Genomic DNA, 27,844 nt, shown 5'->3' on the forward strand with positions numbered 1-27,844 from the left:
GTCACCATCCAGCCCAAGGGGCCCTGGATTTGCACTTTTTTTCGGAAAAGAGACTTGAACAGCAAATACATTTATGAAAGTCTTTAGTGCCTCTGGAGATTATTTGTGGCCTCGCTTGTTCTGAATGCCTTTCCCCCACACCACTCTGTGTAGGGACGTGGCTTTTTAGAAGGCAGCAGGGCCTGGATTTTGATGCAGACACTGTCAGTGATGGGACTGTGCTGCCGCTTTGTGTCTGTCATAAGCCACTACAGTGAGAGCAGTTTTGTGGAAGGGAAAGCTGATTATTATTGCCTGATCCTGAGGCTGGCTCTGAATATGGACTTCACGCATAATTCCAGACGGCTCAAGGTCAAAAAGGTTAAGTGGGAGGTCGGGGCCTCGTATCAGTGACTGGTGCCAAATCTGAGATTCTGGCCAAAAGAACGAAAGAAGTAGCAGATTAAAATCCGGCGTGCAGGCCAGGAAACATTTGCAAGTCGACTGATGTAGAGAGGAGCCAGTGTCCGCAACGTGTCCTTGCCGCATGGAGAAAATGAAATGAAAACAGGCTGCTGACTTTCTTTCTGCCACTGCTCTCTGTGCACAGATGACCCCCTCGGAAGCCTGGAGAACAGGACAGGATTGGAGGACCACGTTCTCCTGGAGCCTGGGCTCGGGTACAGGTTAGTATTCAGAAACCAAATTGCCTTTGGGATTGAGTTGTCCTGTTCGCAGCTGTGCCTTTTATTCTTTTTTGAAGGTAGGAGTGCACCTGCCAGGATTCAAGGTCAAGGCCTTATTTCACATTACTGTTCAGGTTGAGAATGGGAAGTTGCCAAGGGCGTCAGAGTGTGAGGAACAGTGTTTTACCAAACTTCATTTGTGTACCTCCTTTACTTTTTATGATTTAGGGGCCATATCTGGGTACCTCTTCTAACATCATTTACTGGATTTTAACATTTGGTCACAATATTACACAAGTTTAATATTATGTAATACTTGAGCCACTTAGCTCTCACGTGTTTGAGAAGTGCTTCGACCAGAATACAGTAGTAAGCACCGTGTCAGTTTTCTGATGTTCAAATAAAAGTATCTCAAAGGGAAACGGAGTTGCTCAAAGTCATTGGATGTTTGGTAGCAGAACTCAGATGGACACTAAAGTCTCCCTAATGCCACCACGATCCTTGTGGTTCTTAGAGTTGTTTCTTTTTCTCTCTTCACGGTTTTAATTTAGTGCAAACTTGAGAGAGTAGAGGTAGATCACATCTGCATTTTCAACCTCAGCCCCAGGGTGGGAGTCACTGATCACCTCAAACCATGCTTGGTTTTACTGTCTCCCCCTAAGTCAACGGAGCTCCGCTATGTGACAGTGACACCACCTGTCGGTTCCTGTACAGTTAGTGCATTGTCAGGATGGGTGTCACCAGGTCCATATAGGGTGCAGAGTCCTTTTTGCTGTTTATTAAAAAAATTAATGTTTTATTTGTTTTTGAGAGAAAGAGAGAGACAGAGCATGAGTATGGGAGGGCAGAGAGAGAGCGCGGGGGACACAGAATCCGAAGCAGGCTCCAGGCTCTGAGCTATCAGCACAGAGCCCGACACAGGTCTTGAACCCACACACTATGAGATCATGACCTGAACTGAAGTTGGACATAAAACCGACTGAGCCACCCAGGCGCCCCTGCTGTTTGTTTTAGAAGAATACTGACTATTGATTTTGGGGACACAAATCAGTGTAAGCGAGTAAGCAGATTTGCAAATAGGGAGTCCGCGAATGAAGAGGGCTGACTGCGGTTTTGAAGGGCTGCCTCCTGTGCCTTCTGGTGGTTGCACCTGAAAACACTGAGTACCTGCTAGTTCTTGGAAGGGTGAGGTTGTATATTTTGAGTGGCCGAGTGTAACTTCCTTCTGTTTGCTTTTTCCCAGTGTGGAAGCTGGTCCTCCTGGCCAGGGAGACCTCCTGAGCAGCATGCTACCTTCCTCCTCGGTGCCAGAGTTGATGACAATTAGTAAGTTGCTGAGTCTCCTCCGCCAATGCCGGGTGAGTCTCGGACCTGCACATCAGTGGGGTACCGTTGTGCTTGCTCCTGTGTGAGTGTGGACTTTGTGAGATGTGGGGTGAAGTCAGGTGTGCGTGTCTGTGGTCTGAATGTGCTGTGCAGTTCTAAGCTTCCTGAGCTGTGGTTAATGATGTGATGTTTGGGCGTGTGCTCACTCTAAAGGACATGCTTCAGAGCTGGAGCGGCACTGAGTTTTGAGGGGTTTGGGGATTTGCCCCCCGTACGATTGTCAACCACAGAGGAACTGTGCTAATTGGGTAGCTCTGGAGGACTCATATTTGTAAATAGGAAAGAGCATGTCTGTTAAGTATGAAGGTTGTCAAAGATCAGGTTCAAACAGTTTCGAACTTTAGCCCTGGAAGAAAGTATTAGAGATACAACAAGATTAAGTTTGTGTGGCTTTATACAGTAAGGAGTAAGCCAACCGTAGCTTAAGGAGGTAGAAATTCATCTGTCTTTCCAGAAGTAAGCAGGCTGGGGCTGGTATGTGGCTCCATGTTCGTCAGAGACCGGAACTCACTCCATCTTGTCTCATAGTCCAAAATGGCTATTTTAGCTCCAGCCATCCCAGTCTCATCCCAGGTAGCAGAAAGGAAGAGGGAGCAAAGGACAGAATTCCTCCATTTCCATAGGTAGGATTCAACTTTTTCCTCTAGCCGCTGACTGAAATTTACATTTCCTTCCATTATGAAAGTACCAGCAAACCATAGAAACCATAGTCATGTTAGCAGAATGAGTGACTTTATCGCCGATAGAAGTCATAGGCCCTGTGAGAGCTGCAACGTGAAAAAAAAATCTCAGAATATTGTTTCTGCTGGAAAATAGGGTGGTTTTTTAATGGGATGATAAAGAATTCTATGTATTTATTATATCACTTTTATTTTTTACATTTTGATAATCCTATTTCAGTATAATCTGTTCCTTTGAAGTCTTGTGTGTTTTATTTTATGTATTTTAAAATCTTTTTCTGAGAAGAGGTCCATGGGCTTCACCAGACTGCAGAACGGGTCCATGGTACGAAAAAGGTGATGCCCGCTCCCAGCTGTGAGGACCCTTCCTGGAAGTGCACACAGTATCCCATTGGCATGGCCAACATCAGGCCCATGGCCTCCTCTGCTGCTATGGAGACAGTGCTCCCCACCCCTCCCATTAGGGTTTTCATTGTTTAGGGAGGCGATGCCCACCCTCCTGCCCCCATTAGGGTTTTCATTGCTAAGGAAGGAAGGAAGAGCGGGGTCTGGGAGACGTCCAGCACTGCCAAGTCAGGGATGAAGAAGGAAATGAGCAAACTCTCTAAGGTTGGTTGGTGGGAATGACCAGGGTCACTCTGTTCAGTGGAAATGTGCAGTTCATTATGGCACTTCTCAGGCTTGAGCTCAGCTGGGCGGATATTTATAGATCTATACATGTGGGGCACATGGGCTGGGAGAACAGCAAAGTCTCTGGCTTTCAAATTTCAGTTATTTATTTACCACTATACTAGTAGTTACCCTGTAATTTTTTTTTAATTGGGTGCACTTAGGAAAAGCTGAGTGCCTTTATCTAAAAAGGGAAATTTCTGGGGCGCCTGGGTGGCTCAGTCAGTTAAGTGTCTGACTTCGGCTCAGGTCATGATCTCTCAGTTCTTGCAGGTTTGAGCCCCTCATCAGGCTCTGTGCTGACAGCTCAGAGCCTGGAGCCTGCTTCGGAGTCTGTGTCTCCCTCTCTCTCTGCCCCTCCCCCACTTGTGCTCTGTCTCTCTCTGTCTCTCAAAAATAAATAAATGTAAAAATTGAAAACAATAATACCAATAATGATACCATATAATAACCATGATTATAGTAAATGGAGAGTCACTATTAGTTGACTTAAATAGCAATTAACTGAAAATAAAGACAGCAGAAAGGAACCAATGTTAAGTTGGCCTGCATGTCATTGCCTGTCCCAGCTTCTGTCTGAGACCCCCTCCCGTTGTTAAAAAGAGAGCTGAGTGAGTGAGCAGCAGAAGGAGAGTGTTGGGAATATCCTAGTGCTAAACTCAGATCTTTTTCCTGGAAGTAAGCAGAAGGATTGAGAAGAGACAGAAGGCGCCTTCTCCGAGTCCCCGTGACCTCATGCCTTGTCTTTCTGCATCTGCAGTGCTCTCTGTGTGGCTCACACCTCATGTAGAGGGACGAGACTTCACTCTGGCCCTGAGGCGTGTCCATTCCAAAGAGTGTACGTTTGCTTTGCAAAGAACAGTGACCTCGAGATCGCGGACACAAATACCAGGCTTCATAGGCCCCTTGCTGTGGGCGCTTTATTGGGGTGCAGGCATCTCCATGCACCCCAGCAGCTATTCAGCACTGTGCTTCCAAGGGAGTTTCCTGTTTCCCGGGATGAAGTCCCTCCATCACCGCTGACCCCAGGCTGCGTTGCCAGCTGGCCTGTGGGTCTCCCTCAGCCACTTTGTGCTAGAGGAAGTAGCTGGCCCTGCGTGTGCACTGGCACTAAGGTCGTCCATATGAACATACTGGAGTTGCACCGATGGCTGAGATTTAGTCTGTTTTCCTTGTTTTTACTCATACGGTTTTCCAGAAATGTAAATCTAGTTTATTTGGGATCTTTGGCAAGTAGGGACTTAACCCAGAGTTTATAACTTGAATCTTGGAGGAGATATGTCACCACACCCACATCTGGACCCTTTGTACTTTGTGCGGGGTGAACGTGTGCTTCCTGGGGCAGGGGGTGGGGGCTCTGTTTGCTGAGGTGGCGGCAAATTTCAATGAGCCTTCTGGATGCAGCACTGGGTTGCCTGTGTGTGTTCCAGATGAGAGATCGGGTTCTTGGAAATATTGGATGGAAGGTGGGTTTGCCTTACGTCCACCTCTTCCTGCCTCTGGCATCGTGTCATCATAGAAAAATGAGAAGCGCAAGCCTGTCCAGGTGTCCAGGGTGTCAGCTAGGTGCCAGCCGGGGTGGTCCTGTAACAGGCTGGGCGGCCTGAAAACAAACTTCTCTCTTGCAGTTCAAGAGGCTGGGAATCCAGGTGACTGTGATGGCTCCTGGCGAGCCCGCTGTCCTTGCCTTGCAGATAGCCTTTTTCATCTGCCTATGCATCCCTGGTGTCTCTTCCTCTGCTGATATGGACGCCAGTCCTGCTGAATTAGGGCCCCACCCTTAGGACCCCATTTAACCTTCATTACCTCCTTAAAGGCCCTACCTCCAAATATAGTCCCATTGAAAGTTAGGGCCTCACATATGAATTCTGGCTGGGAGCCGGGAGCGGGGGGATGGGGAACACCTGCAGTCCTGGGGAGTCCCAAGAATGGTGTTCCAGGAGCTGTCCAACTCCAGATCAAAGATTGCATCCCAGCATGTGAAGCACACATGACTCCACTCAGGGGAGATGCCTGACCCCTGAAAACCCTGGCCGAGGGGCCCCAGCTCCGCTCTGTGAAGCATGGAGCGTTTCCCTCACATCCCGCCAAGTGGCTTCCCTGCTTCTTCTCCTGGTCGGTATAGGCGGCTGTCTGGACACTGTGACGGAAGTGGAGTACTTAATCCTCGGTCAGGCCCCCTGCCAAGCAGCCTTCCCCTCTTGGATGCCTCTGAAATGGCAGAGGGTTTTGTCCTGGGCTTTTTGGCTTTTTGGCTTTTTGGCTTGTTGCTATTAAGTGCCCAAGAGAGGATGCTGTGTCCAGGCCCACGTTACTGCCCTTTCTGCAGGCCCTTTGGCACTTAAGAGCACACATAGACTTCTTGGGAGGAATTAATTTAGTGAAGTAGTAAACGCAGTCTGGAGCGCACCAGAACACCCGCAGTTCTGTCTAGGCATTTCCATTTCTGCAGCTGCGTTTGTGTTTGTTTGGGTTTGGGGCGCGCAGGGGCTGCACAGGGTGGGAACCGCTGCCTGCCTGTTGCTTCGGTGGGCGACGTGCTGTCCTCGCCAGGAGGGCACGCTCTGAAACCAGGCTGCCCGGTTCCCCAGGCTCTCCTGGGTGGTCTCGAACCTCTTGGGGTCTGTCATCCAAACCCAGGGATGCCGCGAACACCCATCATTTGCTAAGAGTATCTGGGTCAGAGCTGACAGTCGGTAAATAGCGGCTGTTATCACTGAGCCTATTTGTGTTCTGTTTTCTTAACATTATTCCCTGGGCCTGTTCCCCCTCTTCATCTCCCTGATTATCCTGCTGAATGGCTGTAATATTCTGGTTTACTGGATTGTTTGGGTGGGAGGAGTGCACCAGCCAGGTATTTTTGTTTGTTGTTTTTGCACTGAGTTTCTTCACTCATTAAAAAAAAATTTTAATGTTTGTCTTATTTTTGAGAGAGATACAGAGTGCTATCAGGGGAGGGTCGGAGAGAGAGGGAGACACAGGATCTCAAGCAGGCTCCAGATTCCAAGCTGTCAGCACAGAGCCCGACGTGGGGCTCAAACCCACGAACCGTGAGATCGTGACCTGAGCCGAAGTCGGATGCCTAGGTCACTGAGCCACCTAGGCGCCCTGAGTTTCTTCACTCATTGTTAGGAAAGAATGAGAAGTACCAGGCTTATAGTAAATGATTTTTTTCTGCTTATTTGTTCTTTTGTGGAAAGTTTCTTTGTGGGATGTGTCATGATTGGGCCACGGGTGAGTCCCCTACTTATGGGCTTGTTACCAGTAGTCATTTTGTGTCCTCAGTTACCACATTGCCAGTAGGTGACAGCTGGTGACAGCCGCCGGTTTCTTGACGCTTCAATGGCCGTACTTGGGAATAGTTTAATGCATCTGCTACTTTAAGAGCTGGAAAAATGGGACTTTGAGGTGGGGTGTCTGTGCATTCCTCGGAGGGGCAGCCCCTCTCCATGCTTTTGTATGACATTTGTAACCCTCCACCTCACTTTTTGTTTCTTTCCTTTGTTTTGGGGTCTCTGGTCCTCCCATTGGCTGTTCTGCCTGATTTGCAGAAGGATTGGGGAGGGGGCACAGAGCACTGTTTGCTGTTCATGGCGCTGGCCCTGTGGCTCAGGGAGGAGGCCAAAGAACACGCTGACAGCCCCCACCTCCCCGTGCTAAACTTGGCTTGTAAGTCAGTGAGCAAGGAGCCAAAAGCCTGCCCCGAGGAATTGCCAGCCAGAGGGAAGATGGACAGTGGCGACATTAACAGACACGTGAACTTGGCTTGCAAATCTCCACGTGCTGGAAAGGGGCCTGTTTTAGGGTGTGTTATTAAGAGAAATTGGTCTCAGGTGACGGCAGAGCTGAGGCCTTCAGGGTGAGGGGACTGTGGAGCTTTGCTGGCAGGCGGTGATGTTGGAAGTGTGGCTGGGTAGCGGGGAGAGGGGAGGCCCGAGTCAAGGAGGCTGGAGACAGCCCTCAGTTTGATTTTCTCTCAAGAGCGGTGGGAAGCCGGTAGAGGGTCTTAAGCAGAGTGATGTGACTGTTCCTGCTTGCTCTTGCCAACGGCAGGTTGGAAAGCTCATCTGCTACCGAAGGCATCCTCAGTAGTACGCCCTCCAGTCCTCCCTGTCAGTCCCTGATGGCCCTTTCTTGCTTGGTGGTTCATGAAGGGCCTCCCCTGTGCCTCGCAGGGTGGGGACTCCTGAGTTGACGTCCGTGTCCCCACTCTTTCAAGATGCCAGAAATCCACAGTTGGTGCCCTGAGTGCTGCGCACTGACACCCATAACACAGTGGTGTACTAAGTGCTGCCAGAGAGCTGGGGGGGGGGGGTGCGACCCAGAACCACCATCCTGGGGTCTGGCCCCCACTCCAGTGCTTCCTTGGCTAGGCTTCCCTTTCTCTTTCTTTTTTTCTCCCCCCAGACTCTCTGGGGCCCACTTTCTCACGTGTAAAATGAAGACACTTAAACTGGCTTCTTAGAGCCATTCTGAGGGTTAAATGCACTGACATAGGATGGCAGGAAACCCGAGTGCTGAACCAGGCATTATATGGGATGGGCACCCCGTCGAATGCTTGTGAGCCTCCACACATGGTGAGTGTTGCCGTTCTGGGTTCCCGAGTCTGGTCATCGCCTGACAGGGCTTGGAGACCGGGTCGAGATGGAGGACGGTGAGAGAATCACCATGAGTGTCCAGCATCATCTCATGATGTTTGGGAGGCATCGCTGGAGGGATGTCAGTTCTTTCTGGAATTATTTCTGGAGACCCTCTGTGGGGGTCAGTTGGGAGCCCATTCATTAGCCCCAACGGTTCAAGCTCTGAACCCTAGTTAGAGCCCAAACCTCTAGAGTTGTGAGCCTGGTCCCTGCCAGTTCCCTCCTAGTTCTTTCTAGGTGACCTCAGCCACTCTGGCTTCAGATAGCAGATCCATCCCTGAGTTCAGACTGTTCTCTGGGACAACTTCCTTTGAGGAGTGCCTGGGAGACGTTCATAGTATGCTGTCTCCTCCCTTGTTTTGCCTCCTGTGACCCAAGCTTTATTTACATTATTGCCTAATTGTCACAGCATCCCTGCAGGCGGGCCTCTTGGCCTCTGTTCGTAGTTGAAGCAATAGGCCGAGAGATGCCGCTGGAGGCCTGAGTGCCAGGATGTGGTGGGGCCGGGATTTCCTCTCTCCCTCCTTGCTGCTCCTGGAATCCCATGGCTTCTGGAATGCTCCGCCCTCAGAGGAAAGCATCTGGTCTGCTGCGATGTTCCCCCTCAAAGAGCCTTCCCTCCCCGACCACTGGTCTGGAAGAGCTTTTCCTGCACCACCCGTGCTGTTCTTTCAGTCCGCTGATTCCAGGTTTTTGAAACCTTCCCGATCTGAAACCTGAATATACTGTTCATTGGCTTTGCATGTCTCCATGGGGATGTGAGCTCCTTGAAGGCAGACACTTTGCCTGCTCACTCACGGCCCGCATCCCAATGCCTAAAATCCTGCCTGGCTGGGCGTTGTGGCTCAGGAGACCTTAGTGGAGTGGACGAAGGAATGGACTGGTGTTTGAGTTCTAACAAGCCTGAAAACTTTCGAAAGAGTTCTGCAGGAATGACCAGAAAGCCAGTCCCCCTGTCACTCCTGCATCTCTAGCTTGGTCTTGCAGCATGAGCCCAGGACTGTGAGCTAGTTACACACGGGGGTGAGTGATACCCCCTGCCCCCATCAGGGAGGAGACAGCTGGTGGTATAGAGGGAGCACTACCTTGAGAATCAGGAAACCTTGGTTCTGATACTGACTCTGATAGTAATGGGTCCCTTGATCTCTCTGTGCCTCAGTTTCCCCAGCTTTGACATGGAGGAGACTGCACTCAAAGATCCCTTGTCCTTCTCACCATCTTATTCTGGGAAGGGAGTCATGATCCTATGTTCTTCTTTGCAGCCATGAAAGCCAAGTTGTGGAAGTCTGGATGTTTCTAGTGTCTTGCCTCGTTGGTCTTGTTGCTCTGCGGTCAAAGGTAGGCCTCGTCATTCTCCCCGTGCCGACTGTCTCCTTTGCAAATGTGCTGACCACCGAGCTGACTTTGCATGACGTTTGGCTAGGTATGCTAGCAAGCACAAACACACTGACATTGATATTTGGCCTGTAGCTTTTTCTACTCTAGGCCAGGTATTGGCCAATGTAGGAGGCATGGCCATTTGGAAAGAGGCAGGGTGATATTTGCGTGAGTGCCCGGATGCCTGTGGACTGCTTTGAGAAGACGCTGTCTTACAGAGTTGGTAGAAGGCGAATTAACCTTTGTGAGATGCAAATGTCACCTTCAGGTTTTAATTCTGAGTGACCAGCAGCCCCTTTTACATGGTCACTACCAAGTTTCTATCACCAGTGCTGCTGGAAGCTTAGACATATAAATCGGTTCTGTACTTTACGCATCCTTTATTTTTATAGTGTTCTGGCGTGGGTGGTTGCAGACGAATTGAGTTGAGAAGGCAGCCTTTTGGGGTGGAAAGAACACTGGGGCCAAGCTGACCACAGTGCTGCTGTTGAAGAGCGGTGTGACCTTGGGCAAATGCTTTACCTTCTCTGAACTAGTTTCCCAATCCCCCAAAAGAAGTGAAATACCACCTGCTTACAGGATTCTGAATAAGCTGTATGAAACGTGTAGCATGGAGTCTGGAGTATGTTATGTCTGATGTTTCACCGGAAGCCTGTGGATAGTTTCACAGACTGCAGAAGCCCTTGCCACTGTGTGCAAAATTGTATTTGTGGGTTTGTGCTCCTAAGTGGATTCTTCCTGGGAAGGATTCCTTTGCTTTCATTATCTCCTTCAAAGGGCTCCGGACTTTGGAAGAACGTAAGAAACATGTAGGTGCTCAGTGTGTGGTAATTGCACATGGTATCCACAGCAGCCCTAGTGGGTGTGGTGGTGTGACCCTTGCTGTCGTAATTCTGCTCTGATGTTACAACGGGGTAGGCTGGCTGTGTTCTTACCCACATCCCTGCACGGAGTAGCAGTGGGAGCTTGGGCAAGTTGTCTAGCCTGTCTGTGCCTTAGTATTCTCATCTGTAAACTGGGGCTATTAGAAGTACTTGTCGAATAGGGTTGTGAGGATTAATTAATACATACATGAAAAATACTGAAGATACTTTATGTAAATTATACCTTGGGAGGGAAAAATTGGGAAAGACATATTTGGAAGAGTGCCTGTTATATTAAGTGTTCAATAACTGGTAGCTCTGTTATTAACATCCTCAAAGGGTACATTCCTGGCTAATCATCCTGAAGGTAGGATCTGGGCCTCCTCTCTAAGATCTGTGGCTCAAGCCCTTTAATGACAGGCTGGCGGCCTAGGAAGCAGACGATTAATACGAGGTGGTGTTTTCTCTAGGGGCCCAGGAACTCCTAGAAAGACCACTGCACACTCATCCTCTTTATGAGATGGGGCTTCTCTGGCAGATGGGCACCTCTGCCCCTCCTGCCCTAGCTCACTGCCCCCTCAGAACCCTGCAGTGGTGTTTTCCTGCACTTGGGGCAACATCCAAATTCTGCCATGCTCTATATACAACCCTGACTTTTCTCTCATATGCTCTGCCTGTCACTCTGGGCCACACTGACCTTCAGGCAGCTCCTCAAGGCGCAGAGTTCATTCTTGCCTGGGGGCCTTGAATCTGGCCCTTCCTTCTGCCTGAATGCCCCTCCTCCTTCCGCCCAGCTATGACCTTTCAGTTTATTACCTTGTTTCGCTCAGGCTCGCCTGCCTGCTCCCTCACAGAATTCTCTCCTTGATTTTTCCCTTCCCAGCCTCTCTGTTTGTGGTGATTTTCTTCTGTACCTGAGTAGTGTCTGTGTCCCGCAGGTCTGAGGCTCCAAGAGCCTGCACCCACCCCGCCCTCCCACCACCCCCCCGCTGGTGCCACGGGTGGCACATAGCAGGGGCTTGGGAATGACTGGTGAGTGAATAAATCAATGGTCCCAGGATGGGCTGGTGGTGGACCAGGCAGGTGGTGTCTTGGGTTGCCCAGGGCGGACAGCAGTAAGAGTTTGGAGCTGCCTGGCCCTCAAGGAGCTGCCCTTTTTGGAGCAGGTGGTTATGAGCTTATCCTTGGAGGAGGGGCAGGGCCAGGGGATGGAGGCCACCGTACCCTTTGAGAGGCTATGAACACAGTGGCTTCTTCTGCCCGGCTTCCTTCCCCTCCGTGGTTTTAGGAACCATTGGCCAGTGCTTGGGAGAAGCCTAGATTTGGGCTCAGGGTGCAGCTCAGTTCTGTGTGGTGCTCACACTGTGACCTTGGGCCGGCCCCAGGGTCCAGGTGGGTGCGTAGGGGCCGCCTCCCCCGCCCCAGGGTGCGGCACAGCTGGGGTCAGTGGGCGGGCTGTCTCATGCCCTTGTGCCTGTGGGCTGTTCACAGCACCTGGTCCCTTCCTTGCATGTTCTTAAGCCGGGAGGACCCCGGGCTTCTGGCTTACGGTGTGGGTGCTCCGTCGGCTTCTCTGGTGCGTGTCCCCCCACTCCTATGTGGGGTGGCTTGGTGACTCCTGCAGGACACTCCCTGCTGGAGTCCCCGTGAGTGATCAGTGGGGCTCAGCATTTGTAACTCTCACACAGAGAACGCCCAAACCACGGGTTCCCACAGAGGGGGTCAGTCCGACCCAGGAGGAAATAGGTAAGGGCGGTGGTGTTCCTCACGCTGTCTCCTTGCTGGCCTCTGCACCGTCTGAGAGTAGGGTGGCCTTCTTTCAGGTGTTGGAAATGGGGATTTAGCATGAATGAAGGCAGAGCGTTCTCTGGGGCTGCTTTTTGTCTTGGGTACATGATCCCCTATGGAGTCTGGGGGGCTGTTTCTGCCAGGATGGGGTTCTCTGCCTGTTGATGCAGTGCTTTCCCTTTTCTCGTCTCTACTCCCGGGAAAGGGAGCCAAGAGATTTGGCTGCACCAAGGGGAGGTGCTGGCCTCTTCTTGCTTCCTTTGAGGGATTTGATGTGATGCTGAATCGCCCCAACAGGGCGGGGGTTGGGGGCAATGGGTGGAGGCAGGAGTAGGAGGTGGGAAGGTAATGGCCTTCTAGCTCCTACTGCCACCTGGTGTTTTCCAGTAATCTCCTTTACTCCCCATAACTGCTGCAGGAGGGGGAATGTTGTTCTCGCTATCTTACGGACGAGGAAATGGGTTCAGTGAGGTTAAATCACTTGCCCAAGGTAGAACAGCTGGTAACTGACCTAAGCTCCTCGGACCATTGAGCAGAAGTGTTTGTTTTTGGCTGTGTTGCTCTGCCTCCTGGGGAAATTGGTAACTATTGAGAAGCTACTGTGTGTGAGAGATGGTCACATTCTAGCAAGGATTTCCTCTCCCTTAGTCCCCAAGGCCAGCCTGTGGTAGCCCAAGTGGTGCAGTCCCCGTTGGCAACTGGAAGGCTCAGAGAGAACAATTAACTCGGTTCTGAGCTGGATTTGGTCTCAGGGTGGGGCTGATCCCAGAGACGGCTTCAGAGGCTAAGAGGGCCTGTGTCCTTGCTGAGTTCTAGGTGGGCCTGCTGGGGGTGCTGGGTGGAGCTAGAAAGTCAGGGAGGGGTGCTGTCAGCTGCAGGCGCTTGAGAGCCCCCTTCATGGTGGTGTAAGTAAGCTTATTTTCTTCCTGTACCGGGTGGTCGGGAGGTGAGTGGTTGATGGCATAGTTCAGCCTCTCAGTGCTACTCAGGGCTCACGTTTCTTCTGCCCCATCTTCTTTATTTTTTATTTAAAACATGTTTATTTTTGAGAGAGGGAGCGTGAATGGGAGTGAGCCTGAGTGGGGAAGGGGCAGAGAGAGGGAGACAGAGGATCCCAAGCAGGCTGCTCACTGACGGCACAGAGTCCGATGTGGGGCTTGAATTCACGAACCATGAGATGATCATGACCTGAGCCGAAGTCGGATGCTTAACTGACTGAGCCACTCCGGTTCCCTTCTTCAATATTTTTATTGAAGTGTAATTAACAGAGTGTAATATTAGTTTCAGGTATATAATCTCCAACAACTCCATTTCTCAGTGCTCATTAAGATAATTGTACTCTTACTCCCCTTTATCTGTTTACCCACTTAGCCTTTGGCAACCACCAGCTCTTTGTATTTGAGAGTCTGTTTCTGTCTCTTTGTCTTTTATTTCTTAAGTTCCACGTGCAAATTGGTGCAGCCACTGTGGAGAACCACATGGGGGATCCTCTAAAAATGAAAAATAGAAATACCCTGTGCTCTGGTAATTGCACTACTGGGTGTTTACCTAGGGAAGATAAAAACACTCACTGGAAAAGATCTACGCCCCCGCCCCCGAATGTTGATTTCCCCCGAATGTTGATTTCAGTGTTTCTTAAAACGGCCAAGCTACAGAAGTTGCCCAAACTTCTTAAGTTGTTACTTTGCATCCTCCTGTTCATTGCGTCCTGTTTGCCAGCTGGCTGCTGCTGTTGAGACTACCAGACCCCTTTTCAAGCTGGAAGCCAAGGGAGAAAGCATAGCCCCTGCTGTTTCTTCCTGGGAAAAGAAAAGCCCTCACACCAGTCCCTCTAGTAGACGTCCTTTTATCACTTGGTGACCAGAACTGAGCCACGTGGTCCCCTCCAGATACACGGAAAACTGTCAGGCACTGTGCTAGGCTGGACATTCAGAGAGGATAGGCTTCTCTCTGCTGCTACAGATCTCCCCCTCAAGCAGGGGAGGTTGTTAAAGTTGAGGTCCTCCGGCTGCCCCAAGGTGGAGAATTGGCTTCATCTTGTCGAGTCCAGAAGGCTTCCTCCGGAACAGGTGTATAGGCCAAGTTTTAAAGGTGAGATAGAAGTGAAAGGCATTCAATTCAAGTCACTATTTTCAGCGTCCAGTTGCTTTCTTCCTCCAATCTGGCTGGTTCTGCCCATCCTACTCTGAGCTCTGGAGTCTCCATTCCCTGCCCCGGGGGCAGCTTGACCTGTAACTCCCATCTCTTTCCTGTGTTCTGCCTGATGTTCGAGAGGAGCCCTTCAGCCGAGTCATCGGTGCACTGAGAGAGCAGCTGCCTGGCACGCAGCCACGGAAAACCCTGCAACTCGGGGACACTGTGGTGCACTAGGTGTCGGGAGTGTCCAAAGATTGCCACTGTTTGTTGGCCTCTTGTGTTCTCAATGTCTCCTGTCCCTCTGCCTTTTGGGGCCTGCCTCGCCTTAACTGTAAGGCTTGGGAGCGTTATTCTGCTTCCCTTCCCCACTGTCCATGACTGAGGAGGCAGCTTGTGGGGTGACACTTAGCCAGACATTAGCATCCCATCTTTATTTATTTATTTCTTTAAAAAATTTTTTTTAACATTTATTTATTTTTGAGACAGAGAGAGACAGAGCATGAATGGGGGAGGGTCAGAGAGAGGGAGACACAGAATCTGGAACAGGCTCCAGGCTCTGAGCTGTCAGCACAGAGCCCGACGCGGGGCTTGAACTCACTGACCGTGAGGTCGTGACCTGAGCCGAAGTCAGCTGCTTAACCAACTGAGCCACCCAGACGCCCCAGCACCCCATCTTTAATCCACAGAGTGCCTCCTGTCCTCTCTCCTGTCAGATCACCTCTAACTTTGGAGGTGGATTGTAGGTGCCATCATGCCCACTTCAGAGTCGGGAAACTGAGACTCCAGATAGGTGACACGCCCGTGGTGGCACAGGAAATCTGTAGTAGAGCCGGGACCAGAGCTGGGCCCATCCTGGCGACATGCAGCTCGCGTGCTGGGTAGCAGGTCTCGAAGTGTCCAAACACAGAGCAGGACGGCAGAGGGCTGCAGACTCAGTCTGGTGTGACGTTGGCCTGTGTCCTCTCAGGAGTTGTGCGCTTCTAATTAATTGCAGATTATGTGTGTGGATCTGTCCGAGAATTGGCCATACACAGCCTGAGGGCGGAAGGAAGCTGTGCGGCTGCTGTCTTAATTACTTATGGGTATTTCACATGCAGTTGTTCTTCCCTGCCATCAGTTAACCGCACCACTGCGCTGAGTGTGAGGCCAGTTGCAGCCGATGTTGGTGTTGGAGCCCTGGGGGCAGTGGCTGACTGGGCACTCCCGACAGGTCCAGGTCATGTTTACGCTGCTCACATTTCGTGGTCCCGCTGAATGTAGCCGGTGGGTAGGAGCAGCTGACGGGGCTGCGGGTGGTCTGTGTTTGCCTGCAGGAGGCTGAAACTTGGCCAGGCCCCTCTGCTGTTCCCGAAGAGCCCCAGCATTGCAGAGCTAGGAGGGTTCTAGAAGACCAGTGTGTCTAACCAACTCACTTGCAGATGGGATGTCTCAGACCCCAAGGGACTGCGAAATGCCTAAAGCACCTTGCTGTTTAGCTACAGAGCCAGCCGAGGGCCCGGAATCGGTATTTGTTACTTGTCCTGCTGACAGCCTTTAATGGTCCCATGTGTCTCCCAGCTCACTGGACCCTTTGGCTCCAGTGCCTACTCCTTGGAGGTTCCAAGGAGCAGCTTGTGGGGCAGGACCTGTTTGTTTGCAGGGGATGAGAAAATGGGAAAGTTGCTAATTCCAGGACCTGTGAAATCCATGGGCATGTGGGGGTCTTGCCCATGACATAGGAAAATATTCAGAGATCCTCATCCATCAGCCACAGCAGCCTTATATTCTTCCACTATGTATCGGAACAAGTGACTGCAAACAGTGGCTGGCTGTGGTTACCCAGGGTAACCGCTGTGGTTACTGGTTTGGTCTGCAAGGTATTGCTATATATGTATTTTTTTTAAATGCATGTTTATTTTTTTTTTCAACATTTATTTATTTTTGGGACAGAGAGAGACAGAGCATGAACGGGGGAGGGGCAGAGAGAGAGGGAGACACAGAATCGGAAACAGGCTCCAGGCTCTGAGCCATCAGCCCAGAGCCCGACGCGGGGCTCGAACTCACGGACTGCGAGATCGTGACCTGGCTGAAGTCGGACGCTTAACCGACTGCGCCACCCAGGCGCCCCAATGCATGTTTATTTTTGAGAGAGAGAGAGAGAGAGAGACAGAACATGAGCAGGGGAGGGGCAGAGGGAGAGACAGAGGGAGACACAGAATCTGAAACAGGCTCCAGGCTCTGAGCTGTCAGCACAGAGCCCAACACAGGGCTCGAACCCGGGAACGGAGAGATCATGACCTAGGCTGAAGTCAGAGGCCCAACCAACTGAGCCACCCAGGCACCACTATGTATTCTTATTTTTAAGTTTCTTTCTCTCTCTCTCTTTTTTTTACTGTGAAACATTTTACACATACAAAAGACAAAACTTGGAAGAAGGATAAAAATGTCTTTAGGGTTTTTCACTCCCGGTACGACTGCCATTGGGGCCGGCTCATTCTCGGTTTGGGGGGGCTGTTCTGTGCATCGTAGTGTGTCTGGCAGCCTCCTTCGACTCCCCCCACTAGGTACCAGTAGCACCCCCCTGACAACCCAGCCATGAGTTAAAAAAAAATGTCCTCAGTCATAGCCACATGTCATGTGAGGGTAGAATCACCCCCAGTTGAGAGTTACTAATCTAGGCCACACAATTATGAGTATCCTGTCATATCTGCTTTAGCACCCACTCTGTATTGTCATTTGCCCTCTCCCTTTCTCCCTAAATACTTCAGCGTGGATCGCCTAAGACCAAGGACATTCTCCCACACAACACAATCCCAGGATCACACTCAAGAAGCAGGACAGAAACTCTAATACCATCAAATAGCCAATCACGGTAGCATTGTCCTGGTCATGCCAGAAATGTCCTCTGGAGCTTGGGCTTCCAAACTCGGATCCAGTCAAGGCTCACTGCGTCTGGGCTGTAAAATTTCTTCAGTGTCTGTTATGTATTGTGTTTGAAACCCAACTTAGAACCAAGGAGATTTCACATAGAAATCCCAATTGCTGACTTCTCTTGAGAAATTGGTAGAACCGACAACACCAGATGTGCATTTTCCCAAGGAAGCTGTTGGTTGCCTCCCGGGGGTGACTTTCCTCTTTAGGAAGCTCTCAGGTTCTCCTCCGTCTCCACCCCCACCCAGTTCCCTTAGTGCTGGTCCCTGCAGTGCCTGGAGACGCAGTCAGACCCACCCCGAGTCAGATGGCCGGAGATTCCATCCAGCGTGGCCACTTAAGAGTTGTGTGGCCTTGGGAAAGGGACTTCACCTCTCTGAGTTTTAGGTTCTTGTCTGTAAATTGCGACCATGGTGATCCCTATGTCGTAGGCTTGTGCGAGGGTTTCACTGAGACTGGGCTTGGGAGGCCCTTAGCACAGGACCTCTTTATGGTCACTGCTCAGCAACTTTTACCCCTTTGCCATCACCCTTATGATTGGAATTTTCTACCCCTGACCTGCCAAAGGGGTAAATGTTGTAGTCTGAAACTCGGTACCTAGCTCTGGCTCTGTTATATGTTTTTAGCTGTGTGACATTGGTCAAGGCTCCTAAGTCCTTCAGGGTTAAGCAGCGGAGGGTGACAGGTTCAGAATAGGAGAGAAGACCCAGGTATGGCCACATTGAATACCTTGCAAAGTGTTGGCCTGGGTGTTATGAAAGAACCCTTGTCCAGCCTGCTATTTTGCTGTGAGCTTGGGTATAAATTCTCCTTTAATTTCAGGTCCCGCCCCACTGAGGCAGGCCTTAGGACAGTGTGCCTTTGAAGAGGCACGGATTGCTTTCCGTGAGGATGAACAAGGCCCTGGGGAGTGGAGGAGTCAGGCTTCCAACCGGGACAGTCTGAGGCCAGAGCACAGGTCCTTGACCACTAGGCTGCACGGCCTTTGAGTGGACACGTGCAGGACTTACATGCTCTCAGATCGCAAAGAAGTGCTTACGGTTCTGCAAATGGCAACACATGCAGGGAGGCCAGTTCAAGGAGCCGCTGGAAGATCAAGACCAGGAGTGTTTCCTGCATCTGCCCCTGGCAGGGCCAGTGCCCTTTGAGGAGGCATTGATGAGAAATGACCTTGGGGGCAGGAATGCCTGTAGGAAGCTCCATACACTTGAGGCCAGGAGGGAACACATGCCATTGTTTGCCCACCTTCAAACAGAATCAGAAATCCAAGTGGCACATTACACAGCACAGTGTCCCGGGTGCTTTTCAAACATGCTTCAGACGAGCCGGAGTCCCTTCTATTTATTTTTTGTATTTTTATTTGTTTGGAGTCTCTTTTAAAGAAGTGGCCTCAAATGATAAATGTCTTCCCTTCTTTTGCCTCTTCTCTCTTCTTTCTGCTTCCCCTTTATCCCGCATGTCTGTGGTTACCTTCTGGCTTTCACCAGCTCCCCAGCTTGGAGAAACCCTTGCAGGCACATCTTGTTGCCCATGGAGTAGTCTCTCTATATCGTTTTTCATGGCAGGTTACTTCTCTTTGGGCAATGGAGTCCTTGCATTTTAGCAGTCACCTTCAGTGGGGTATACGTTGCACGATAAAAGGCACACGTTTTAAGTGTGGTTTGAGGAGCTTTGCCTGTACCTGTGTAACCACCGCTCCAGAAAGGTACCTCATTCCCACAACCCTTGCGTTCTTGAAAGACTAAAAGATGCTTCTGATACAAGAGGAAATGCTCCGGAATCCTAGTCAAGTGTTTAAATGTCAGAACACAGTTTAGACCTCGGGACTCCTGGAAGCTCTGAAGCAAGATGAGGAGGTTCTGAGCTCTGTTTGGGAATGTTGGGGTCTTTTATTTGCTCGCCGTAATCGGAAAGTGAAGGAACGCCGTATTCTCTTTTTGTTCCTCAAATATGCCAAGCTCATTGCTACCTTGGAGCTGTCGTATTGGCTTGGCTCGAATTCTCGAGGTCTCCGCTCCAGTGTCGCCTTCTCTGAGAAGCCATCCCTGATGACCCAGGCTCAGTTACCACAGCCTCCGCCCCCCCCCACCCCCACCCACTCCAGCCCATCGCTTGGTGTTACTTGCTTCATTTCACATTACAGCCTAAAATTAACTTGTTAATTTCCTGGTTTGCTACTTGATGATCTGTCTCTTTACATTACTGTCCACAGTGCCTAGAGCAGCATCTGGCACAGAGGAATTCTGGTTTCTGACATCCCAGTTTACAAAAGAAAGTATCTCTTTCATTCACTCTTTATTCATTCATTCATTCACCCATTCACATATTCATTTAATAGGTATTTATTGAGCACCTATGGCATACCTAGCACTGTTTTGAGAGCTATAATAGTGACAGTACAGACACAATCCCTGCACTCAAAAAACTAACACTCAAATGGCTCGAGACAAGTAACACACAAGTAAATCTTGAAAGAAATTGACACTAAATGGAACCTTATGAAATTGTCAATATTCAATCATCTTTGACGGTAAAAATGGCAATGTTTCAACCTAATTGTTCTGAACTGGGACGAGTGATAGCAAGGAAAAGTATAGTTTCTTTAGTGAGGTACCTGTATTAGGGTTCCCCAGAGAAACAGGACCTATAGGAGATATCTATATCTATATCTATACCTATCTATATCTAGGTATATACATATACATATAGAGAGATAGAGAGAGAGAGATACATTATGTGCACTTGCCATTAGGAAGTCTGAAATCAGCAGAACTGACACCCCAGTTTGAAGGCTGTCAGGCAGGAAAATTCCCTTTTACTCAAGAGAGGGTCAGCCTTATGGGCTGTACATGCCTTCAACTGATTAGACGAGGCCCACCCGAATGATGGAGCACAATGTACTCAGTCTCTTGACTGTCAATGGTCATCTCATGCAAACGCACATTCTCAGATGCATCCAAAATGACCTTTGACCAAATATTTGGGCACCCTGTGGCCCAGTCAAGTGGACACTTAAAAGTTACCATTATAGTTCTTTTAGGAACTTACTACTCAGAGTGTGTCCTGTGGAGCAGCTTCATTTTCATGACCTGGGAGCTTGAGCGGAAGAATCTCATGCCCTGCCACAGACTTATTGAAATAGAATCTGCATTTTATCAAGGCCCCTAGGTAGCATGAATGCACATTGTTTGAGAAGCACCCAAACTATGTGCCCCCAATAGATGGCAAATCCTTGGGAATTTGGTTTATAGTGCATAGTTGGTGATTTCCACTGTCTTCTTTATGAAGCTTTTTGGACACATGTTTTAACATGTTTTTTAGCATGTACCCTAATCCATACACATTTGTTGTGCTAATAAGTATGTGCGTGTACCGGTGAACAGTTATTAGGTACATTATAAGGCATACATAAAAATGAATTTTAAGCTGACCTGAAGGTGCAGTAAGTATTATTTTAAATTTTGTTGGTAAGCACGGTGATGTCATACGATCATTAGCTAACATCAAAGCATGATGTATGTTGAGGATGAAACTTACCATTAATAAACAGTCCATATTTTGAGTATTTTTCATGAGAGTTTTGATTATTCTTGGCTGACTTTGCTTTGATCTGAATAGAACATCATTGTTTTTAACCTTGTGACAAGCTAGCTGTTGAAGAGAAGGGGAGAGTCGACGCAATTGTTTTCTTGTGCTTCCTCTATCAGTATTTTCTTCAGCCTGTGGTTTTGTTATGGGGTGGGGAGGGGTGGTTTAAGCCATGTGCCTGCTTACTGATGGTTAGCCTCGCTATCCCTAGATAATGTATCTGCATATTTCCTTTAGGGGGGCACATAGCTGTGATATGGGCAACGTACCCCAGAGAGCTCACACATGGCTCTGATAAGGAAGGCATTTCTTGTTGGATGAACCCCAGGGGCAGGAGGTTCTTCTACCCACTGTGGTTCCACGGCACCCACCTGTCAGGGTCTGAGGCAGAGACTAGAGCATGGACTTGGAGGTCCCGTAGATTTGGGTCCACACTCATGGGCTCTGCCTCGTACCAATGGTGTGACCTTGGGCAAAGTACATATCCTCTCCCTCCTTCCATAGAAAGTGGTGGTATTACCATCTCATTCCTTGGATTGCCATGTACAGTAAATGAAATACCGCTTGTAAAACCACTGACACAGTTCCAAGGGCAGCAGCAACAACAAACAAAATACACACACCTTGTCTTCCCTAGTGTCGTGTTGTGATACTCTGCTACAAACCTGCCTTTTGTCCGTGGAACTCTAGTGAGGCACATGGTCAGACTAGGCTTCATCAAAGCGATACTGCTCCAAGACAAGTTTAGGGGCGCGGTGGCTTTTCTCCTTTTTCTTTGTAAGGAAAGAGACTCTGGAACAATCTGTGACTTGGGTTGGAGCCATTTGAGATCCTCACTGCAGTGACAACCTGCTGGTAATGTGAGATCTTAACAGCTTGTGTTAATCCTGGAGACAGGAGGTGAGGACAAGGGAGGCTCTTGAGTGTGGCCCCCCTAACGTCTCCACGCACCTCGCTGCCATCTTTCTTGGGGCTGAAGGACAGGAGATTCTAACTCTCCTGAGCTTCCCTTCTCTTTAGGGGAGCTGGTACAGGTAAGCTGATTTCCAAGCAGGAAAGGGCAAAACAGGCTGAGTACTGTTAGTGGCTACAGTGTTCTAGAACCACCTCTAGGAATGTTCACCAGGGGAGAGAACCTTCAGAAGTGTGCAGAGTTGGAGCACATTGCCTTTCTCTTGCTCCCACAAAATCAAGCTGACCAACCCTGTAAGGAGGGGGAGTCCCTTAGCATCCACAAGAGTCTTGGTAACAGCTTTGCAAATCCCATGATTATATTTGCTGAAGGGTGTCCATCAAAGAGGGCGTCCTCTCCGTATCTGAGCATTTCCTTCTACAAAGTCCATTCTATTTTGAGAAGCCAGTGCTAGGAAAAAGCTTGGGGTCTCCTAAGGAGCTTGAATGATCTCATGGCAAACCTACAGAGAATGATGTAACTGACCACCCTAACCTTTGGTGACCAACAAACGCAACCAAATTCAAACCTGCTTTGATCCTTATCTCCTGCTCTCTGGTTTTCATTTTGCCTGCATCTTGCTATATGCCTGGACTGTGTCAGGATCTTTTACGTTCCAGTGAAAGAAATCTTTTTTTTTTTTCAGTATATGAAGTTTATTGTCAAATTGGTTTCCATACAACACCCAGTGCTCATCCCAAAAGGTGTCCTCCTCAATACCCATCACCCACCCTCCCCTCCCTCCCACCCCCCATCAACCCTCAGTTTGTTCTCAGTTTTTAAGAGTCTCTTATGCTTTGGCTCTCTTCCACTCTAACCTCTTTTTTTTTCCTTGCCCTCCCCCATGGGTTTCTGTTAAGTTTCTCAGGATCCACATAAGAGTGAAACCATATGGTATCTGTCTTTCTCTGTATGGCTTATTTCACTTAGCATCACACTCTCCAGTTCCATCCACGTTGCTACAAAGGGTCATATTTCATTCTTTCTCATGGCCACGTAGTACTCCATTGTGTATATAAACCACAATTTCTTTATCCATTCATCAGTTGATGGACATTTAGGCTCTTTCCATAATTTGGCTATTGTTGAGAGTGCTGCTATAAACATTGGGGTACAAGTGCCCCTATGCATCAGTACTCCTGTATCCCTTGGGTCAATTCCTAGCAGTGCTATTGCTGGGTCATAGGGTAGGTCTGTTTTTAATTTTCTGAGGAACCTCCACACTGTTTTCCAGAGTGGCTGCACCAATTTGCATTCCCACCAGCAGTGCAAAAGGCTTCCCGTTTCTCCACATCCTCGCATTTATAGTCTCCTGATTTGTTCATTTTGGCCACTCTGACTGGCATGAGGTGATATCTGAGTGTGGTTTTGATTTGTATTTCCCTGATGAGGAGCGACGTTGAGCATCTTTTCATGTGCCTGTTGGCCATCCGGATGTCTTCTTTAGAGAAGTGTCTATTCATGTTTTCTGCCCATTTCTTCACTGGGTTATTTGTTTTTCGGGTGTGGAGTTTGGTGAGCTCTTTATAGATTTTGGATACTAGCCCTTTGTCCGATATGTCATTTGCAAATATCTCTTCCCATTCCGTTGGTTGCCTTTTAGTTTTGTTGGTTGTTTCCTTTGCTGTGCAGAAGCTTTTTATCTTCATAAGGTCCCAGTAATTCACTTTTGCTTTTAATTCCCTTGCCTTTGGGGATGTGTCGAGTAAGAGATTGCTACGGCTGAGGTCAGAGAGGTCTTTTCCTGCTTTCTCCTCTAAGGTTTTGATGGTTTCCTGTCTCACATTCAGGTCCTTTATCCATTTTGAGTTTATTTTTGTGAATGGTGTGAGAAAGTGGTCTAATTTCAGCCTTCTGCATGTTGCTGTCCAGTTCTCCCAGCACCATTTGTTAAAGAGATTGTCTTTGTTCCATTGGATGTTCTTTCCTGCTTTGTCAAAGATGAGTTGGCCATACGTTTGTGGGTCTAGTTCTGGGGTTTCTATTCTATTCCATTGGTCTATGTGTCTGTTTTTGTGCCAATACCATGCTGTCTTGATGATGACAGCTTTGTAGTAGAGGCTAAAGTCTGGGATTGTGATGCCTCCTGCTTTGGTCTTCTTCTTCAAAATTCCTTTGGCTATTCGGGGCCTTTTGTGGTTCCTTATGAATTTTAGGATTGCTTGTTCTAGTTTTGAGAAGAATGCTCGTGCAATTTTGATTGGGATTGCATTGAATGTGTAGATAGCTTTGGGTAGTATTGACATTTTGACAAGATTTATTCTTCCAATCCATGAGCAGGGAATGTCTTTCCATTTCTTTAAATCTTCTTCAATTACTTTCAAACGTTTTCTATAGTTTTCAGCATACAGATCTTTTACATCTTTGGTTAGATTTATTCCTAGGTATTTTATGCTTCTTGGTGCAATTGTGAATGGGATCAGTTTCTTTATTTGTCTTTCTGTTGCTTCATTGTTAGTGTATAAGAATGCAACTGATTTCTGTACATTGATTTTGTATCCTGCAACTTTGCTGAATTCATGTATCAGTTCTAGCAGACTTTTGGTGGAGTCTATCGGATTTTCCATGTATAATATCATGTCATCTGCAAAAAGCGAAAGCTTGACTTCACTTTGCCAGTTTTGATGCCTTTGATTTCCTTTTGTTGTCTGCTTGCTGATGCTAGAACTTCCAACACTATGTTAAACAACAGCGGTGAGAGTGGGCATCCCTGTCGTGTTCCTGATCTGAGGGAAAAAGCTCTCAGTTTTTCCCCGTTGAGGATGATGTTAGCTGTGGGCTTTTCATAAATGGCTTTTATGATGTGTAAGTATGTTCCTTCTATCCCGACTTTCTCAAGGGTTTTTATTAAGAAAGGGTGCTGGATTTTGTCAAAGGCCTTTTCTGCATCGATTGACAGGATCATATGGTTCTTCTCTTTTTTTTTGTTAATGTGATGTATCACATTGATTGATTTGCAAATGTTGAACCAGCCCTGCATCCCAGGAATGAATCCCACTTGGTCATGGTGAATAATTCTTTTTATATGCCGTTGAATTCGATTTGCTAGGATCTTATTGAGAATTTTTGCATCCATATTCATCAGGGATATTGGCCTGTAGTTGTCTTTTTTTACTGGGTCTCTGTCTGGTTTAGGAATCAAAGTAATACTGGCTTCATAGAATGAGTCTGGAAGTTTTCCTTCCCCTTCTATTTCTTGGAATAGCTTGAGAAGGATAGGTATTATCTCTGCTTTAAACGTCTGGTAGAACTCCCCTGGGAAGCCATCTGGTCCTGGACTCTTATTTGTTGGGAGATTTTTGATAACCGATTCAGTTTCTTCGCTGGTTATGGGTCTGTTCAAGCTTTCTATTTCCTCCTGATTGAGTTTTGGAAGAGTGTGGGTGTTCAGGAATTTGTCCATTTCTTCCAGGTTGTCCAATTTGTTGGCATATAATTTTTCATAGTATTCCCTGATAATTGTTTGTTTCTCTGAGGGATTGGTTGTAATAATTCCATTTTCATTCATGATTTGATCTATTTGGCTCATCTCTCTTTTCTTTTTGAGAAGCCTGGCTAGAGGTTTGTCAATTTTGTTTATTTTTTCAAAAAACCAACTCTTGGTTTTGTTGATGTGCTCTACAGTTTTGTTAGATTCTATATTGTTTATTTCTGCTCTGATCTTTATTATTTCTCTTCTTCTGCTGGGTTGAGGCTGCCTTTGCTGTTCTGTTTCTATTTCCTTTAGGTGTGCTGTTAGATTTTGGTTTTGGGATTTTTCTTGTTTCTTGACATAGGCCTGGATTGCAATGTATTTTCCTCTCAGGACTGCCTTCGCTGCGTCCCAAAGCGTTTGGATTGTTGTATTTTCATTTTCGTTTGTTTCCATATATTTTTAAATTTCTTCTCTAATTGCCTGGTTGACCCACTCATTCGTCAGTAGGGTATTCTTTAACCTCCATGCTTTTGGAGGTTTTCCAGACTTTTTCCTGTGGTTGATTTCAAGCTTCATAGCATTGTGGTGTGAAAGTATGCATGGTATAATTTCAATTCTTGTAAACTTATGAAGGGCTGTTTTGTGACCCAGTATGTGATCTATCTTGGAGAATGTTCCATGTGCACTCGAGAAGAAAGTATAGTCTGTTGCTTTGGGATGCAGAGTTCTAAATATATCTGTCAAGTCCATCTGATCCAATGTATCATTCAGGGCCCTTGTTTCTTTATTGACCGTGTGTCTAGATGATCTATCCATTTCTGTTGCTGGTGTTATTTTGATAAGGATTGCACTGAACGTGTAGATTGCTTTGAGTATTATTGACATTTTAACAACTGTTAAATTGTTCTTCCACTCCACGGGATGGTTTTCCATTTTCTTGTGTCTTCTTCAGTTTCTTTCCTAAGTTTCTGTAGTTTTCAGTGTATCCATTTTTCACCCCTTTGGTTAGGTTTATCCCTAGGTATTTTATCTTTTTTGGTGCAAGTTTAAGTGGGATCAATTCCTTGATTTCGCTTTCTGCTGCTTCATTGTTGGTGTATAGCAATGCAACTGATTTCTGTACGTTGATTTTATATCCTTCAACCTTGCTGAATTCATGTATAAGTTCTAACAGTTTTTTGATGGAGTCTTTCGGGTTTTCCACGTAGATTACCATGGTGTCTACAAAGAGTGAAATTTTGACTTCCTCCTTGCCGACTTGGATGCCTTTAATTTTTTTTCGTTGTCTGACTGCTGAGGCTAGGAATTCCAACCCTCTGTAATAACAGTGATGAGAATGGACCTCCTTGTGGAGTTCATGACTTTAGGGGAGAAAGCTCTCATTTTTTCCCCATTGAAGATGATATTAGCGGTGTGACCTTTATGATCTTGAGGTATGATCCTTCTATCCCTGCTTTCTGGAAAGTTTTTATTTAAAAAGGGTGCCATATTTTGTCACATGCTTTCAGGAACCTCTATTGAGAGGACCATGTGGTTCTTATCCTCTCTTTTATTAATGTCAGATATCACATTGATTAATTTGTGGATATTGAACCAGTCTTGCATCCCAGGATCAATCCCACTTGATTGTGGGGAATAATTATTTTAATGTGTTTTTGGATCTGGTTGGCTAGTATCTTGTTGAGAACTGTTGCAACCATGTTCATCAGGGAAACTGATTTGTAGTTCTCCTTTTAAGTGGGGTCTTTGTCCAGTTTTGGAATCAAGGTAATGCTGGCCTTGTAGAATTCGTTTGAAAGTTTTCCTTCCATTTCTAGTTTTTGGAACACCTTCAAAGGAATAGGTGGTGACTCTTCTTTAAATGTTTGGTAGAATTCCTCTGGAAAGCCATCTGGCCCTGGACTCTTTGTTGGGAGATTTTTGATTACAGATTCAATTTCTTTCCTGGTGATGGGTCTGTTCAGGTTTTCTCTTTCTTCCTGTTTCAGTTTTGGTAGTTTTATGTTTCTAGGAATTTTTCCATTTCTTCCAGATTGCCCAATTTGTTGGCATATAATTGCTCACAGTATTCCCCCCTTATTGTTTGTATTTATGTGGTGTTTGTTGTGATATCTCCTCTTTCATTCATGATTTCATTTATTTGGGTCCTTTCCATTTTCTTTTTGATCAGTCTGGCTAGGGGTGTATCTATTTTGTTCATTCTTTCAAAGGACCCTCTTCCGGATTAGTTGATCGGTTCTACTTCTTTTTTTAAAATCAATATCATTGATTTCTGCCCTAATATTTATTATTTCCCTTCTTCAGCTGGTTTTGGGCTTTATTTGCTCTTCTTTCTCCAGCTCCTTTAGGTGTAAGGTTACATTGTGTATTTGAGACCGTTCTTCCTTCTTTAAGAAGGCCTGGATTGCTATATACTTGCTCTTATGACTGCCTTTCTTGCATTCCAGAGGTTTGGGGCTGTCATGTTTTCATTTTCATTGGCTTCCATGTACTTTTATATTTCCTCTTTATTTTCTTGGTTAACCCGTTCATTCTATAGTAGGATGTTCTTTAATCTCCAGGTATCCATGGTCTTTCCAAATTTGTTCGTGTGGTTTCACAGATTTCTTGTCCAGTCCCCTGCAGGTGTTTTCACTTTCTCTCTCTTTCTCTCCAGCTACGTTCAGGGGAGTGCTTTTCTTGCACCATCCCCGTGGGCTGCACTCTCCCCCTTTCCTTTTCTCCGTCCTCTCTCTCCACAAACAGCTCCCTCCCCTCCCCGGCTTTTCTCTCCAG

At 47.6% G+C, this 27,844-nt stretch overlaps 1 protein-coding gene across 4 annotated transcripts in view; it reads left to right on the forward strand.

Moving 5' to 3' along the window:
- The first annotated feature begins 103 nt into the window (after positions 1-103).
- LOC123380412 (transport and Golgi organization protein 1 homolog) overlaps positions 104-27,844 on the forward strand; it is a 91,595-nt gene continuing 63,854 nt past the window's right edge. The window contains exons 1-2 of one of the 4 annotated variants that reach the window (XR_006586145.1): positions 104-665; positions 1,909-2,023. Coding sequence is in view for 3 of the 4 variants with exons in the window: in XM_045038562.1 (XP_044894497.1) it covers positions 1,952-2,023 (72 nt within the window). In the remaining variant the exon portion in view is untranslated. The remainder of the gene's footprint in view (positions 666-1,908; positions 2,024-27,844) is intronic. The other 3 variants (XM_045038562.1, XM_045038561.1, XM_045038564.1) reach the window with 3 other exon arrangements.

Source organism: Felis catus, chromosome D1, assembly GCF_018350175.1.
Source record: "Felis catus isolate Fca126 chromosome D1, F.catus_Fca126_mat1.0, whole genome shotgun sequence".
Classification (NCBI taxonomy): domain Eukaryota; kingdom Metazoa; phylum Chordata; class Mammalia; order Carnivora; family Felidae; genus Felis; species Felis catus.